The sequence below is a fragment of the Chanodichthys erythropterus genome, chromosome 5 (assembly GCF_024489055.1).
Source record: "Chanodichthys erythropterus isolate Z2021 chromosome 5, ASM2448905v1, whole genome shotgun sequence".
Classification (NCBI taxonomy): domain Eukaryota; kingdom Metazoa; phylum Chordata; class Actinopteri; order Cypriniformes; family Xenocyprididae; genus Chanodichthys; species Chanodichthys erythropterus.
Window position 1 is genome coordinate 14,576,476 of NC_090225.1, and position 19,150 is coordinate 14,595,625.

The window sequence follows — 19,150 nt, forward strand, 5'->3', positions numbered from 1 at the left end:
TTGAACTGGAGGTGTAACAGGAACAAATGCGGGGGTGTAAATTGTTTCTGAAGGCAGTGTGTGTCATCTTAACCGCATGGCATGCTTTTGAATTTGCACAATTGCACCTTTTGCATTGTTTCATTTTCTCTTTGTTTCCATCTTTTTAATGTTGCTCTAAATACGGAATTATTATAAACTGTATGTCTGTACACTTGACATTGAGAAACAGGTCATGAGATGCGAGTCCGGAAACGCACAAGATCAACCAAAGTGTGATAATAGGCTTCTGGTAAAACAGGAAGCCTGAATGGCTGACCTCATCTCATATCTAGAGCATTTGTTGAATACAGTTTATTACTTTCTTTACAGGTTTGAGGTGTTCAAAATAAGAGACAAATGCATATAGTAAAGTTGTTGTTTTTTAATATATAAGTTGTTTTTTGAAATGTTCAAAATATTATACAAATAAAATAATGCCAAATAGATATTTCAATGTTTACAAAATGTACTCCTTGCTACCAAAACATTTTATTTAATTTTGTAATATTTCCATTTTCTATCCGAATTAATTAAAAATATATTTTAATAGTCTATTCAGATCATATGTCATACTCTGGACATTAAGAGGAAATAAAATAATAATATAAAAGTTTCAAAGATGAAGAGCAAATAAAATAGATCCTTACAATGCAAACTGGAATACTATAGATTTTTGCAGAGCATGTAACAGTTTATGAATATATATTAATTAGATCTGCGACCAAAAAAGCAGCATCCCGTATGTTTCAGGTTGTACAAAAGGAGACAGAAAAAGCACATGAGATGTACAGTAATGCAGCCCTTTACACCGACTTTATTTTCTGAGGTTGGACATAATCTGAGTAATCAACTTCAGCTCCACTGGACTCCATCCAAGTCGATGCTTCCTCTTCATTCTTGTTGACTTCCTGCTCTGGATCGTCTCTCATCAACTGCTGATCCGTGCTGAGAAAAGGGGCGAAGATGTCTGAGTTACCTGAACCTTCTCCTGACTGCTCCTCAGTCTCAGGAGTGGTTTCCTCTATGCTAACTGGGACTCTGTTGAAAACAAAAGCACAAAGTCGTTCAAGAGTGCTCCAACATCCTCTCAGCCCTTCCTGTAATTTTGTTGAGAACATAAGGAGCCAGTTTCTTAAAGAAGACCTATTATGCTTTTTTACATTTTCAGCTTTCTTTAGTGTGTAATGTTGCTGTTTGAGCATAAAAACAAAATGTCTGCAAAGTGCAAGTCCACTCCAAAGGGAGATATTCTCTATATCAGTAAAAGCACTGTTTCTGAACTCCCTGAAACGTTTATCCGTTTGACGTACATCCAAATGAAATGGCTTCTTCTCAAACAAGAAAAAACGTACAGCGTGACTTAATTTTGTTGATCGGGAATTGTTTGGATGGTTGTGGTTTGCCATTGCTTTGATCTCATGTGAGTGATAGATTGTCCCGCCCTCGCGCCAGTAACTATAGTGAATAAACTGTAATAATAAATGAAATTGAATAAATTTTTGGTTTGACTGTATTTTGATTTTTAGTCTCAAAGTGACTTCTTTTTTCTACTAAGTATGAGTAAGGAAGATATTGTGAACTATAACAATTAAACCCAACAGTGAGTGAATAACATTAATTTACTAAAAAAAATATGCAGTATTTTTTCAACATTCTAGTTATCTCATCGATTACAGTTTCTGTGAAAAATCATAAGGAGATACAGCTGCCGTGACGTCAATATGATTGATGCGTGGAAGGAAGTGATTCAGCATGATAAGTGCTGAGTAGAAAAAGATACAATCTAAGGACAAATTTGATCAAAGTAATTCAATAAAAAAAACATTGACATTACATTGATAACAATAAGACCTTATTAGCATATTAATTGGCAGAATCAGAAGACACAAAAACATTTGAGTACTTTATCTAGTGCCTTATCCGGTTATATAACACACAACCATTATGGCATAATGAGCACTAAAAATGTGCATTGACATCGACCAAACCTTACAGAAAACATCTCTAAACACTTATGAATATATATTTCCGTTAAAAGACACAGTCTAAACTACTTTCAGCAGAAATAATTTGCACTGCCAGGAAAACGATAACAGAGATTTGAATCATGTGGTAAAGCTTCACATTCAAAGTTTTACAATATATGAGTAACTCTGGAAATGCCCCTGAACTTCAGCATATTTTGGTGAAAATGTTTCTTTCGTTTCTTATCCCCATTTTCTATATGATACATCATATCTGAGGAAGCAGTCAGTACTTAAAAATGTCTCTCATAACACTTTGTTTTACAGATCCCTTTGTTTAAATTCTTTATATTAAAACATTGCTGGTTGTTACTTCAGCATCCTTATAGGGTCCCTGAAAGGCTAACTGTAAAAACTGCAGCTTCCTCTTGCAGATAGTATTGAAATGATTAATGGATGATTAAGATGTAACATGACTCCAGTGGTCCCATTCTTAATCATGATTATTGGTTGTGGAGATGCTATTTTACATAATGTTTCCAAGAAAATATCCTGGGATTCAGATATGACAGGAGGGAATGTGATTTATGAGTGGCAATATGATTTACTGAAAACACAACAAACTAAACGTAATCAATTGCGCATACTATCCATTCTAAATAGTATGATGACATTGGTAATATTCCATACTATTTAGGGCGGATAGGGTGGATATATGCACATTGGGACGCAGGAAGTTTCTACAGTTTTTAGTAGTGTTATGCATCCTGTTACAATACAATACTTTTCCTAAACTGACTCTTTTTAGTTTTCATGAATCTAGACATAAACAAATAAAGGCAAAGAAGTAACGAAACAGAAGTAAATAAACAGGAAACTTACATGTTTCTTGCAGCAGAAGGTGGAAGGCGAGCGCTTTGCCCTGAAAGGGGCACCAAAGGCCCCTTATGTGTGGCACAGTTTGCGTTCTTATTATCCGGCTTGCATTTCACATACATATACCTGCCTTTGGGAGGGGCTCCTGTGTTCAGAGATAATACAGAAATTAACACCAGATTATTCATATATTTTAACCAGATTATTAAAATATTTTATTATAAATTTTGTCATCAATTTGTGAGCACAAATTGTATTTAATCATTAAATAGATGTTGTGTTTTAAGTATTTTGTTTTTATGTATTATCTTACGTATTTTATTATTATTATTATCATGAAGGCTATTTATTTATTATGTTTATATATATATATATATATATATATATATATATATATATATATATATATATATATGTATGTATATATATATATATATATATATATATATATATATATATATATATATATATATATATATATATTGTATAATGAATTCCACAGAAGAATATCGCATAATATGGCACCATTTCTCTATAAAAACAATTTCTTATCCAGCGGCGTTGTTCTTTTTAGTGAATCAACCAATCTGCGCGTTTAATGTAGCCCACTATCCGAACGAGTGATTCTAATGAGCCGGTTCTTTTTAGTGAATCAACCAACCTGCGCGTTTAATGTAGCCCACTATCCGAACGAGTGATTCTAATGAGCCGGTTCTTTTTAGTGAATCAACCAACCTGCGCGTTTAATGTAGCCCACTATCCGAACGAGTGATTCCAATGAGCCGGTTCTTTTTAGTGAATCAACCAACCTGCGCGTTTAATGTAGCCCACTATCCGAACGAGTGATTCAAATGAGCCGGTTCTTTTTAGTGAATCAACCAACCTGCGCGTTTAATGTAGCCCACTATCCGAACGAGAGATTCTAATGAGCCGGTTCTTTTTAGTGAATCAAAACCACATCGCGACCAGTGTCTGTTCTGTTGAAATCTGAAATGGGTTTCATTGGTTTTCATTGGCAACAGGCTGTTGATGGCAGTATATGCAAAAAGATTGTTTTTTTTCCAAATATTTCTTACTAAAAGGTTCACTGATAGAACCGTTAAGCAACCAGAATCGTTAACGGGATCGAAGAATAAGTAAATTCATTTCTATAGGTCTACTTATTTAAAAGATTTTATTAGGCTACTAACTTTAGGCATTTTAACGGCAGTATGAGCAAAGTCAATATTAGCATGAAAACTGTTTATACTCAAAGTGAATTAAATTAAATTAAACAAGTCTTTTTTTTTCAATTGGCACATTTCCTAATGTAAAAGACCTAACGGTACGCAGAAACAGCGGAACGTAAAATACCATTAGCAGCTTAATTGTGTAAGAGCTGGATGTAGCCTTTAGATATTTTTCAGTAGGCTACAACGACGGATGATTTGACAGTCAACAAGTTAGTAGGCTATTTGTTTATTAGCCTATTATTGTTTATAACAATATCTTGTGAACTTGTTATGAAGATACGCAGTTTTTAAAACTCAGTATATCATCTACTTCAAAATCTGATTTTAGAATGCTTAAATAATAAACTTACCTAGTCCACTCTGCCCAAAAAGGCATATTATTGCGAGTGCCAAAGTTATTATGTGGTAAAATCCCATCCTATTCATGTAAAGCAGAAGATGCGAAAGAAAATGTCTTCAAATGAACTTCAGACGAAAACTTCTCGCAGTTCAATAGTAGTCTATGTAAAAGACCCTGCCCCTGTGTACGTCATTATTTCCTGAAATCAGCCCACAGCAACTCGGTTTGGCAACCTTTCCTAATCTTAACTATTACTAATACACAAACCGAATTAAACCGTCGTTTTAAATATACACAATAGGAATGGCAAAACAAGTCAGATTAAAACTAAACAAAAATATGAAAGCCAGTTCCAATGAGAGAACTATAAACTCTCTGTTTTTGATTTACAGCCAGAAAAACTATTTTAGAGCAGGCTAGCCAACTTGACAATTACAATTCATTTTTTAAAGTTTGTCCAAGTCCAAGTGATATCAGGGCATGTTCCTATGACAGTTGCCAAACATTTGAGGTCCTATATCTGTGTTCAGCAAAAGTGGGACATCAGCTGAAGTGAGAAAAAATACAATTCAGGATTTAACAATTTAATTTAAAACTGCTATTAATTAAACAGTGTGGTACTGTCACACTTTTGTTACTCTTTGTTTCGTATGTCGCATTGTGACATATCTGAGATGTTGAGCAATATTAACTCACAGACTGTGATTAATGAAGGTTAAATTCTGCAAAATCACCCTGTAAGCTGATGGCTTATTTCCAACTAAGAACTAACCTTTCTATGGGAATGGGTCGGTGAAGTCATTCCCATGAGATTATTTAAAATATCATGAATGTTAAATTATACAATACTAATAACACACAATGACAGCATTAAAAAAAGTAAAGTGACTGTGCGTGCAGACATGTTTTGTAATGTGTTTTTACTCATAATGTGTATTGCTATCCACATGGTGATAAATGAACCATGAAGAACTGCTATCTAACAAAAAATTATTTTGTTATTTTTTTAATTAAGTGGGATGGATATGTAATGTTACCATGAACATCGGAAAATAATATTTAAGCTACGTGAAACAGTTAAAAAACACTATAGAGGAGTAGTGTTGTGCACAGCCTGAATGTGTCAACAGAGTTGATACAAAGCTGTCATAGTTTGCAGGAAGTGGTTTTGCTCACACAGGAAATGACAAAGGTTTCTCCTTTTATTATCACACAATATGGCAAGACAGAGAGGAGTTTTCCATTACATGCATAAGCAAAAGGAAAGTGTGGGAAATTCTGTCTTGTATTACTAAGAATATTCAAAGTACTGTCTGGGGAGTTGGTTAGATTTCTCTTAACATGGCTAATTTGGCCATTCTGTAGCAGTCAGACGGATAACCTTTATTTTTTAAGTATGATTATTTTAAGAACGCTGATTAAAAAAGTAATTTAGGGCTTGATGACTAATTCATTCAGTGTTCCATCTAATATATGGAAATAACATGACATCGGATTCAGGCAATAAAGGAGTCACAGGTAAAACTTCAAAGAAGCAATGGTTGATGAAGGTGTTTCATAACAACCTTCACAGTTTAAACGTCACTGAGATGGAATGTTCATTAAGTTTGGTGTCAGTCAAACTATATACTTAACACATGGCTAAGCTCAGAGTCTGAAGTTTGTTTGTCTCTCAGACCGAAGATGACCGAGAGAGTGTCTCAAACACAGTCATAGGTCATTTACTCATATTTCAAATATAATGATAAGATGCAGATGATCTCTAGAACAAAAGAGCGTGTAATTTTGGCTTGGTAGAGCTTTCTTGGATTGTGTAATATTTGCTCCATGCAGAGACTTGAATAAAACATGTAATGATGATGGTTACATTCTATTTCCTTTGGGAAAAACTTGCACCCTCTGCATTTTCTCTTCTTTATGGTTACTCAGAGATGAAACTATGAAGAAATACAAGTATTTCTTGTCATATAGCAAGCAGGCAAGGTTTCTTTGATTTAACTTAACTCAAACCTTTATTTTAATTAAACACACTAACTGAAATGATTATTATAGACACAAAAACAATGGATATACAATTTATAAAACTGAAAATGACAAAGACTTAGATAAGCCAGGCTTTAATTGTTGATATCAAATTGTATTATCAGAGTAACTGCATAGTCGGTTATAGATGTACAACAACTATCTGGGTATTTATTTGGTATTGGTTATTTGTTATTATTACACAATAGATGGGATACAAAGAAAGAGAAGCACCAGAATGGTATTACTGAAATATTTAGAGAAGGAAATGCAATACGCTTGGGTTATACTTTGCGGGTCAACCGTTCGTTACATATTCTATTAGTTAAACTGTCAGTTGAAAACAACCGTTAATTGCACAAATTAAAACAGCATATATTATGAACGCTCTTCTAAATTGTGATTTCATCTCTCTACAGTATGATTATCACCAAACAAGAACCACATCCTTGATTGAAAAGAAGTTAGATGTAAATCAAGCTTGACTGCAAAAAATTTCACCATCCCATTTCCGCTGCACAAACTCAATTAAACGTTATTAATATGGTACTGAACTTTCTGGTACTTTCCTCTTTGCATTCAACCGGATTATAATTGCACAATGTTGGCTGCTACTAAATTGAGCCAGTTTGTGTGTGTTTGTGTAAATGGATATAAATCAATATACTGTGAATAAGATTTTGACTGAATAAGACAAACTGAAGAATGGCAATTATGTTTTTTAGCTTTTTTATTGGCATAAAATGCTTTAATATTAGTACAGTTATATTTTTCGTATTGGTCTTTTTAAACATACCAATCATAATATTTGAAATTTAACATCACATGGCATAAAATAAAATTGTACATTGTCCTTTGAAAATAAATTAATGACTGTAAATCATGCAGTTACATCAGTTCACATCAATGTTTCAAAAGCTGAATGAGTTTCTTACAAGGTGGTCCTGTGAAGGCTCATTAGATACATTTAGGTGTGGCATGAAACAAGGGGTAGTGTGTAGTAGTCAGTTGTTCATATTTATGTGAGGGGCCACAATACAGTGTTTTCAACAGCGTGTTAGTTGGAGGAGGCCATTTTGGATCTAATTCTATTGATCTTCAGAGGAAGCAAGGAGGCCATCTCCACACTCAGCTCTAGCTCGGTTTCAACTGCGTTCTTGGCTTCTGGATTCTCCTCGCAGTATTTCACTAAGAAGTTGTACGACTCCAGCGAGAGGCTGAGATTCTCCAGTTGAGAAGCCAGGTTACTGGAAATAAGCTTGGACTGTAATCTGGCGACACGGAATTTGGCCACCAACGCCGGCCTCAGCAGGTCATCCTCGAGCTTTTCAGGAAACTTGCCCTCTGGTGAGCGGATAGAGTCAAGGAACATCTGATAATACTTCGTAGAGGAGGAACACAAGTGGTTAAACTTTTTTATAGTGTGCACGTCTGGCTGATCCTGCTTGTCGGCCACAGCCAACTTCAGGTCCATCATCTCATAATAGGTTTCTGCAAGTTCAAACTGTAGTTGCCGGCAGATTAACAAGTAGTACTGAGCATTCAAATCCTTGCAGATTGGCTCCAGCAAGTCGACGCGACGTTTGTGCATCTTACAGCGCCGTTCCAGATCCTGTTCGAAGAAGGCCAGGACCTTGAAGAGAGCGCTATGGTCCTGCAAGATCTCAATGTGATCTGTCACGTGACCATCCATTGCGAAATATTCTTTGGCCTGGGCTACGTAGCCTTGACCCACCAGGAAGATGCCACGGGCTTCTTCAAAGTCCAGTGGAAGCATGCTGCTTACTTTCTCTTCCAGGCTGCAAATAGAGTCGAAAGTATCGCTTGAACCAAAAAGGATGGCGCTCTTTCTTCCCTTTTCTTTTTCCTCCTCTTCATTCCGACGTGCCCTCTTCAGTTCGTCCTGCCGATCTAAGTCCAGTTCTCCAACATTATCCTTTGCGGCAATAGAAATTGCTCATATAAGTAAAAATAATAACTGTAAATGTGTGTACATAAACTCTTTAAAACGTAAAAGAAAAAAGGATGGCTACCTCAAGAAGTTTTTTCGCATCTTGCAGAAGATTAAGGCAATATTTGATCCAGCATCTGGCAATTTCGGCTCGCTTCTGCAGCAGCTCTTCACGTTTTTCACATTCAGCCTCACCTTTAGGAAGATCAATAATAATTTATTGTATTTCATCATATACTTTAATTTAGACATACATGTAGGGTTGCCAACTGTCCCATATTAGCCGGGACGTTGCTTATATTGGGCCTAAATGATTAGTCCCATACGTGTCCCATTTTTTGACAGGTATGCTGATCTAATGGCCACTTACTTTTATGTATTTCAGGAGAAGTGGAGGAATTGTCGTGTTGTAAATCCGCCAGATACGATTCTCTGAAGTGCGGTGCAAACATGGCGGCACCCATCGCGCATTATAGATCAGCTAACATGATCATTATAAAGGCTTTTAAACGACAAAACACATTTTACGTACAAGTATTTGAGAAATGGAATATCAGGTAGTTGATGACATAGCTAACAAGTTTGTGAATATTTTGAATGAAAGTAAAAACGTAATAAAAGCGATACTGACACTATTGTGGCTGCGGTGTCACATGACAAATATGATGCGTCGCCATGGAAATAATAAGGTGAAACGTCGCCTTAGGCCTCATTTACACTAGTGTGTTTTTGTTTTAAAACGATCCTCGTCTACACTAAACGATTAAAATGCATGTCACATGACCGTTCATGCGTGCACAAGTGTAAACAGTTGCCTCTTGCGCATGTAGGTAGCTGCAGCGTGTTTGAAAGTCTCCATTTTTAAGGTTCGAAAGCGCCAGCGTAGTGTAAACACCAGGCGTAACTGTAGCAAAACTTATCCATTTTAAAACAAAAATGCACTAGTGTAAACGGGACCTTAAAAAAAACTCATGCTGGGGGTCAACTATAATATTTTAAACTAATGTGTGAAAAGGTTAATATTTTGACATTCTTCGTTTATGTTTGTCTTTCTTCATAAAAATATTAATACAATCAAAAATTCCTGAAAGTTGGGAAAGTTCCTGAAATTTGGTTGAGAACCTTTACATCTTTTATACACATACTTAACTGCAGATACTGAAGTGGTACAGTACAAATATTTTGAGTGTGTTGCCTTATTCTGTCACTTATTTTCCTATAAAGAACCACAATTGTCCCTTATTTCCCTTTCCTGAAGTTGGCAACCCTACCTACATGTATACATTTTAAATAAATACAAAGTTCTGTCATGAAACTCTAGATGGTGCAGGCTGATACCGTAGGTTCTTAACTCAATCTTCTTGAAGTCACTTCATTCTCTATAGGGCACAGCTGATTGGCTACTGATACAGCGGGAACCAATGAGCTTGCTGCTCAACCTTAAACCTTAAAATTACTTTTCAATATATTTTAAAATGTAATTTATTCCTGTGGTGGCAAAGCTGAATTTTCAGCAGCCATTATACCAGGCTTCAGTGTCACATGATCATTCAGAAATCATTCTAATATGTAGGGCTGCAACGATTAATCGCGATTAATCGTTTGCAAAATAAAAGTCTGTGTTTACGTAATATATATGTATGTGTTCTGTGTATAATAATTATGTATATATAAATACACACACATATAGGTATAAAGTTTAGAAATATATGCATGTATTATAAATATATATATTTATATATATTTTATATTACATATAAACACAAATATTTTATATATAAATATAACATTTTTCTTAAATATATACATGAATGTGTGTGTATTTATATATAAATAATTATTATACACAGAACACACATATATATATTACGTAAACACAGACTTTTATTTTGCAAACGATTAATCGCGATTAATCGTTGCAGCCCTACTAATATGCTGATTTTCTGCTCAAGAAACATTTCTCATTATTATCAGTGTTGAAAATAGTTGTGCTGCTTAACAGTTTTGAGGACACAGTGAAACTTTTTTCCAGAATTGTCTGATGAACAATGTTCAAAAGAACAGAACTTGTGAAATAGGAATATTTTGTAACATTATAAATGTCTTTACTGTCACGTTTGATCAATTTAATGCATATTTACTGAAAAAAAAACTATTAATTTCTTTTTAAAAAAACTGTACGGACTCCAAACTGGTAGGTTACATAATACATTGGCTCAGTGTTTGTAAACACCATTAGTCTCATGCTTCAAATGCAACATTTTAACACTTTTTATCTTCAACTTTCAAAGAGGTTTAGTAGATATAACCTTTTTAATTCCATGTTGTCTCTGGCCAAAGTGCTATCTCTATAAGTTAGAGTATAGTTGGTCAAAGACTCTCTTGCTAAATATCAGCGTGTAGGTTTGTACAACCTCAGGATCTGAAGCAATGTAAACATCAACCGACAGGCATGAGTGTTACAATAACAGACAGATTGTGTTAAATACCATAGTTTCAGTTGTATTACGAGTGAAACTAAATACAAAATACAGTGAAACAAAAAAAAAGCCACCTGTGAACTGCCTAAAATTAGGGAGTTTTTTTTTTCTTTTTTCATTAATCAACCACAAAATTGCATTCAGCAAAGCAATGGGAATGCAGGGAAATACACAATTTCAAACAATATACAAGATTGAACAGTCAAACACCATACAGAAACCCACTTTCTTTGGCAGCTGCCTCTGAGGGGATTTCTCCAGCAAGGTTAGCAATGACACTAGCCGCAGCCAAACAGTGACGAGCCTCCATGTACCGTGTCTGTGATACAGTGACAGGACAGACATACAGTACAGTGAATTCCTCGGGCCTTGATCACAGTGTCAACATAATACATGCACATTAAAGGGATTAAGGGATGGTTCACCCAAAAATGAAAATTATCCCATGATTTTCTCACCCTCAAGCCAACCTACGTGTACTATATGACTTCTTTTTATCTTCTTTCAGACGAACAGAATCGGAGTTGTATTAAAAAAATATTCTGGCTCTTCCAATCTTTATAAATGGTAGTGAATTGTGCTCGAAGCCCAAAAAAAGCGCATCCATCCATCATAAAAGTAATCCACAAAGCTCCAGGGGGTTAATAAAGTCCTGCTGAAGTGAAGCGATGGGTTTTAGTAAGAAAAATATCCATATTTAAAACTTTATAAACTATAATAACTGCCTTTCAGCAACAGCCGTATGCAAGTCGAATTCTGGGGGAAGAGTGACCTCTGACCTAATGTAGGATGTAGGAGTAGCGTAAGCATAGGTAAGAATATACGCCCCTTGTGGTTCAAATGAATAAGGCTGGGCAACAAACTCAAGCTCATCATTTTCTTATATCCTCTGACATTTTTCATTGAAAATTCTCATTTTAGACTTCTAATTCGTGACTGGTGATTTATTTTGCTCTATCCTCTGAGCTTCCTTGTTTGTCAATACGTCATGCGTCGGGTCAGAGGTCACTCTTCCGCCGAAACTAGACTCGCATACGACCGTTGCCCGGAAGCCAGTTATTATAGTTTATTTTTAAATATGGATATTTTTCTTACAAAACCCATCAATTCATTTCAGCAGGACTTTATTAACCCCCTGGAGCCGTGTGGAATACTTTTATGATGCCCTTTTTTTGGTCTTCAAAATCTCAAGTGTCAATCACTATCATTATAAAGCTTGGAAGAGCCAGGATATTTTTAATATAATTTTGATTGTGTTTGTCTGAAAGAAGATAGTCATATACACCTAGGATAGCTTGAGGGTGAGTAAATCAAGGGACAATTTTCATTTTTGGGTGAACTAACCCTTTTAGGTTGAAAGATTAACACACAAAGAAAAAATATCCTCTGACACACTGTATCGTGTACTTGTCAATTACTTGTACCTTGGTGATGTAGTATTGTGACAGTGTGGCTGCATTAATAGCCCACTCGAGTGGCACAAACTGCTTGTACTCCAGCTGCCTCTGTAGTGTACTGTGACAGTACTGTCCAGCTCTCTCATACTGCTGCAGATTCTTGTAGACTTGAGCCAAGTAATAAAGTGTGTGCGTATAAGCCATTTCAAACCTGTTGGCATATAACAGGATAAAAAACATTTCTGGAACCATAATAATATTTTATAAAGCAGAATGGGGGAGGGATATTACCTTCTTATCTTCTCTTGTTGAGAGAATTCTTCTCCCTCTGGCACAAAAAAGTCTTCAAGATCCAGTGGTGGCTGACCATCCTAATATGCATAAGGGGAACAAATGTCAGCACAAAACATCAACATGTATTTATTAGTAGTTTGTAGAGACTGCAGAGAGACAACATGCAACTATGTAGAAAACAAGTTTACCAGATAAGTGGTCAATTATACAGTGTTGTCATAGTCAACAGCCCTTACTGATAAATTAATGACTCTTGAATACAGCAAATGACCAATCAGAATTAAGTATTCCAGAGAGCCATAAAAAAAAATTGTAAAATATAATACACAATGAGGCTAAAAGAGATCAAGTGGCTACTTGAGAAAAGTTTAGTTAGCCATAAAGCTACGATAATGCTACTGCTTGAGTGAACCACACACAGTAGAAATAATTCATAATTTGTATACATGGAAACCTCCAAAATATGAAATATATTAATATGACTATTAAAGTCACCATGAAATCAATAAATGAATTTATGGAATAGTATTTATTAAAAATTATTTATATGGCATGCACATATTTATTATTATGTGCATTGTTTTTTGTAACTCATGTGCCTTTGTAATCTTTAATAAAAAAAAATTCCCCTCCCGCTTGCAATAACATCTCTTTTCTGATGACATGTTTTTTTTCAGTTTAAGGGTGGGACAACCTGTCACTTTACATGAGATATCAAACAACAATAATCCAATCATATCCTAATTGACAAAATCAAGTCCCGTTCTATATGTTTTTTTGCTCGTTCGAGAAGCCATTTCACTAAGATATATGAATCTATATAATAGGAGAAAAAAACTATTGCAACTTCTGTTCATGCCGACTTTAATGTTGATAAATGGTGTTTTTTTTTTATAAAGAAATCAGTAGGAGCATCTCACTTCGCAGACTTCGGCACTATTCTATGCCATTTTTGGAATAAATAAACAGTATGAGTCATAGGTATGAGTAGAGTGTTCACACTGAAAACCCACTCGTTAAGTCTAACGTCATGCATCACCAGCATCAGCGTGCTAATATGCACTCACAGTGTGCTGTAAAACTCGATCCTAACCTTTATCTCCATACCAAAATCCCAGATGGCCAGACAGTGATTAATCTTTTATGAATTGTAAAAATATTGGTGTCCAGGACGCCTTGTTACCAGAGACTGTAGTATACACACTGTGAAGGAAATGTTTATTTAATCATAACTGAACAATTAACCTTGCACACCTTCGGGTAACAGATTGGTGTGTAGGGCAAAGACTAAGAGACAGACAAAAATTAATAAAAAAAACAAGACAAATATAATTACCAAAAATTGATGCACCTCTTGATGGAAATAACTTCATTATAATTAACTAACATTTATTTCCATCAAGAGGTGCTTCATTTTTTGGTCAAGATCTTGTATTGACAATGCAAGAGGTGAGCACTCTGTAAAGTCTCCTTCAGCACATCCCAAAAACTTACACTAAGGTCAGTGCCAATTCATGTGTGAAAATCATTCTTCATGCTCCCTCCCAACAATTCTTTCACAAATTGAGCCTGATGAATCTTGACATTGTCATTCTGGAATATGGCCATGATACATCTTAATACATGGTTGTTGACTTGAGCAACAAGCTGAAGTAAATCCAATTTGCTTTGCCCAGAATCAGAGGAGGGGGTTTGCTGACTTGCACATTTGAAGAACCAGTCATATTATAAAACAACTGGGCAGACCAGTTGAAGATGAGTCGAATAGAAAATGTGTCAAACACCTGTTTATGAGGTCACTGGTTGAGAATGTTAGATGTTCTGCAGGCATCTGGGCTTTGTTGTCTCAAGCCAATGAAGTCTAAGATTTGGTATCTGAAAAACGCAATGACTTGAGTGATTTTTTTGCAAAGAGGAGAAGACTTTTTTCCAGAAAAACAATAGGGTACACAGTGCGTGCATAGTGCAAGGTTGGGCAACTCTGGTCCCCGAGATCCACTTTTCTTGCAGATTTTTGCTCTAACCTTAATTAAACACACTTGTACAAGCTAGCCAAGAGCTGCATCCGAAAGCCTAAAAATGCTGCCTTTGGAGGATGCATTCCAATGTAGGAAGGTATAAAGGCACGTCTGATTAAAATCTTAGCTTCACTTCCTGTCTCATGAGATACCTTAAACTGATCGCCTTCACTGCCTTTGATATCCCACAATCCTGTGCGTTCCATTCTGTGACAGTTAAGCTAAAAAATAAAGATGCTGTCTGAAAGTTGTGGTTGGTGGTCAGTTGTGTATAAATCAGGGATGGACAACTTTGGTCCTGTTTAGCTGCAACCCTAATCAAACACACTTGAACAAGCTAATCAATGTCTTGAGGATTATTTGAAAGTTATAGGCAGGTGAGTTTTTATCAGTGTTGGAGCTAAACTCTGCAGGACAGTGGCTCTCCAGGACTGAAGTTGAAGTTGCCCATCCCTGGTGTAAATGTATGTTTTTGAACAATATTTTCCACTTTTGATGTCATTTCTAGCAATACATTTTTTGCTTAATAATATGTGCTTAGTTATCACCAAAGCTTTCTCAATTTTGTTGTAGATCATTAAACCGTTATGCTACCTCAGAAGCATGTCTGAAAATTAGTTTCATGAGGTACCCTTCATGCACAAACGCTGCCTACAAAGTCACTGTCTGATAGAACAGCGAGGCAACAAGTCAGCTGGCAAAGCTTTTGGATGCAACAAAAGTATTAAAGGTGCCCTAGAACGCTTTTTCACAAGATGTAATATAAGTCTAAGGTGTCCCCTGAATGTGTCTGAAGTTTCAGCTCAAAATACTCCATAGATTATTTTTATTCATTTTTTTTAACTGCCTATTTTGGGGCATAATTAAATATGCGCCGATTCAGCGTGCTTCCCCTTTAAATCCTCGCGCTCCCCGCCCCCGAGCTCGCAACTCTGTAATACATAGCGTAAACAAAGATCACACAGCTAATATAACCATCAAAATGGATCTTTACAAAGTGATCGTCATGCAGCATACCCAATTATGTAAGTATGGTATTTATTTGGATGTTTACATTTGATTCTGAATGAGTTTGAGGTTATGCTCCGTGGCTAACGGGCTAAAGCTAACATTACACACTGTTGGAGAGATTTATAAAGAACGAAGTTGTGTTTATGAATTATACAGATTGCAAGTGTTTAAAAATGAAAATAACGACATGACTCTTGTCTCCGTGAATACAGTAAGAAACGATGGTAACTTTAACCACATTTATCAGTACATTAGCAACATGCTAACGAAACATTTAGAAAGACCATTTACAAATATCACTAAAAATATCATGTTATCATGGATCATGTCAGTTATTATCGCTCGCTCCATCTGCCATTTTTCGCTATTGTCCTTGCTTACCTGCATAAAGTCTGACGATTCAGCTGTGCTGCTCCAATGTTAATACTGGCTTGTCTAATGCTTTGAACATGGGCTGGCATATGCAAATATTGGGGTAATACATATTAAAGATCGCGACTGTTGCGTCACAGTTGGTGTTATGCTGAGATTCGCCTGTTCTTCGAAGGTCTTTTAAACAAATGAGATTTACACAAGACGCAGGAAACAATGGTGTTTGAGACTCACTGTATGTCATTTCCATGTACTGAACTCTTGTTATTCAACTATGCCAAGATAAATTCAAATTCTATGGCACCTTAAAGGATTACTAAAAGCTACAAGCATGTGAGTTTGATAAAGGTTGGGGCTAAACTTTGCAGGAAATTGGATTTCAAGGGCCCAGCCCTGGCATAGCGTCTAGTGCGTCATTTGGGACACAACTCAGATGAGTCACAATTTGCATTCTTGTACACTATTCCATGCAGTTTTGCTGTATAGTGCGAGTAGCCTGTTCATACTGAAAATTCAAAAAAACATTTCACAAGTACATTTCAAATACCTGAAATATGCATTAATTAACTGGACAAAGAAAAAAAGTGTGAAGTGTTGAATGTTGTCGCAGCCCTCATAATCGAGGGGCTATCAGACTGCTATTGAATAACAAAAATAATCTTATAAAATTCATACATTCATGTTTATATGTATGTCATTTTGGACACAACTCTCATGTTTATATGCATGTACATAAAACTAACGGACAATGCTAAAATGACACGTCACAGTGACGTCAAGCGGAAATCACGTATGATGCACAAAAATGCACAGTTAAAAACAAAAATGCAGACAGTTGGTTGAGAAAAATCGTACCACACACACCTCTTTCATGTAGAGCAAATACATTGATTCAGCAGTCTCCAGAAACCCTTGTGCTTTTTCAATCTCATCTCTTCCCGCCCACAAAATGCCGAGCTGATTCTGTCAAAAACACAACACGTCATACACCATGGCGCAGAAGCTAAAAAGTAAGCTACACTGCACATTTATTCAAATATATGAAACTTTTAGAAGGATATGCAGTGTATATTTACCCGGGCCTGTATGAATAGCGAGACGTTCTCCCGTGTTGTTGTGCACTTGTCAATGAGTTTCATGCAGTTCATCAGATGCTGCTCTCCAGCTGAGAGCTCCTCGGTCTCTATGTGGTTCACGCCGAGATAGTACTGCACCACCGCGAGCCTCGCTGCTCGCAGACCGGCTGGAGAGTCTCCAACATACGCTTTCCCAAAATCATTCTCCGGTTCTCCATCCACCATCTGCCTGGACTCATCCGCTTCATTGTCAGCCTCGCCCACCTCCTCGATTTTTTTCAAAGAACAGAGGATTTCCTTCAACAGATCTCTAGCTTTGTATTTCGATCGGAAAGGGTTATTCTCAGGGTCTTTTCTCGACTCTATTTCGGAGAGTTCCTGGGCCAGGCGAAATTTCTCGCACACCACCTTCCACTCAGAGCTCTGGTTGGCAGCCATGTTTTCCCCGAGCAATGACAAGTGTTCACCAGCAGAGGTCAGTGATGAAGCGTGATTACGAGGCTGCGAAAGTGGACTAGTGAGTAGATGAGTTTACCTCTTCGGCTCATGACGTTTAATGACCCAACAACAACCTCTGTAGTCTCATTTATCCACTTGTTAGCAACTGCATTTTACAAGACAATGTAAAAAAATCACAAGAAGGTGTTAATGATGTATTCTGTGGAACCGGAAGTGCTAAAATGCTAATTCGTTTCTGGGTTATGTCCTACAAAAATACATCATCCCTGCACCACTCTATTTTATTCTTGTCATTGATTCTTGATGTGCATTCCTGGGTTCACTATCGCTCTCTCCCTTCCAGATACTGTGGCGCTATCTATAGGTCAGTGTATGTCACAGTCAAGCAGGCTTCTTGTACTTCCTCTGAGTTGGCGGATATGACAGGTGAATTGTTTATTCATAGGGCCTATCCCAACACCCATACTTGTGGTCTTTGCTCTTGACCACTGACCTGTTTACAACATGACGCATTTTCCGTTAGTGGCCAAACTATTTAAGTGTGCATGAAGACCTCAAGTGTGTGTAGAACTTTTGGTTAACTGGTGGGACACACTGCAAGTACTGATTTTACAGAGCTTTGTTTACGCATTTGATATTTGATTAGTAGCTAACAGATGGCAATTTAATTGTTTTGCTTCTAACTTGAGTGATAAAAAGCTGCAAACATTTTGCAAAATACACATACAGGTGCTGGTCATATAATTAGAATATCGTGAAAAAGTTCATTTTTTCATTGTAAATTATTTAAAAAAATGAAACTCTCATTTATACTAGATTCCCTACATGTAAAGTAAAACATATCAAAAGTTTATTTTTTTTTTAATTTGTTGATTAGAGCGTACAGCTAATGAAAGTCCAAAATCCAGTATCTCAAAATATTAGAATATTTACATTTGAGTTTCATTAAATGACCATCCCCTACAATATAAATATTGGGTATCTCTTGTTCTTTGAAACCACACTAATGGGGAAGAATGTTGACTTGGCAATGATCCAGGAGACAATCATTGACACCCTCCACAAAGATAAGTCACAGATGTTCATTACTGAATGTGGTGGCTGTTTACAGAGTGATATATCAAAGCATATTAAATGCAAAGTTGACTAGAAGGAAGAAATTGGGTAGGCAAAGGTGCACAAGCAACAGGGATGACCACAAGCTTAAGAATACAGTCAAGTAAAGCCGATTCAGACACTTGGGAGAGCTTCACAATGAGTCAAATGAAGCCGGAGTCAGAGCATCAAGAGTCACCACATTCAGACATCTTCAGGAAAAGGACTACCAAGCCACTTCTGAAACAGAAACAACATCAGAAGCATCTTACCAGGGCTAAGGAGAAAAAGAACTGGACAGTGAACAGTGGTCGAAAGTCCTCTGTTCAGATAAAAGTACATTTTGCATTTCATGTTGAAATCATGGTCCCAGTGTCTGAAGGAAGACTGGAGAGGCACAGAATCCAAGCTGCTTGAAGTCTAGTGGGAAGTTTCTGAAGTTAGTAATGATTTGGGGGGCCGTTACATCTGCTGGTGTTGGTCCATTGTGTTTTATCAAGTGCAAAGTCAATGCAGCCATCTTCCAGGAGATTTTGGAGCAC

At 36.4% G+C, this 19,150-nt stretch overlaps 2 protein-coding genes across 2 annotated transcripts; both read right to left on the reverse strand.

Moving 5' to 3' along the window:
- Window positions 1–388: 388 nt before the first annotated feature.
- srgn (serglycin) lies at window positions 389–4,600 on the reverse strand. Its single transcript, XM_067385240.1, has 3 exons — window positions 4,444–4,600; window positions 2,868–3,006; window positions 389–1,059 (listed from the first exon to the last, which is right to left on the reverse strand). The coding sequence occupies exons 1-3, from the start codon at window positions 4,517–4,519 to the stop codon at window positions 825–827; spliced, it is 450 nt and encodes a 149-aa protein (XP_067241341.1). The 5' UTR covers window positions 4,520–4,600; the 3' UTR covers window positions 389–824.
- Window positions 4,601–7,186: 2,586 nt separating this feature from the next.
- kifbp (kinesin family binding protein) lies at window positions 7,187–17,687 on the reverse strand. The gene is made up of 7 exons (XM_067386190.1): window positions 17,055–17,687; window positions 16,843–16,941; window positions 12,575–12,654; window positions 12,311–12,494; window positions 11,112–11,205; window positions 8,489–8,601; window positions 7,187–8,391 (listed from the first exon to the last, which is right to left on the reverse strand). The coding sequence occupies exons 1-7, from the start codon at window positions 17,490–17,492 to the stop codon at window positions 7,513–7,515; spliced, it is 1,887 nt and encodes a 628-aa protein (XP_067242291.1). The 5' UTR covers window positions 17,493–17,687; the 3' UTR covers window positions 7,187–7,512.
- Between the last annotated feature and the right edge of the window lie 1,463 nt (window positions 17,688–19,150).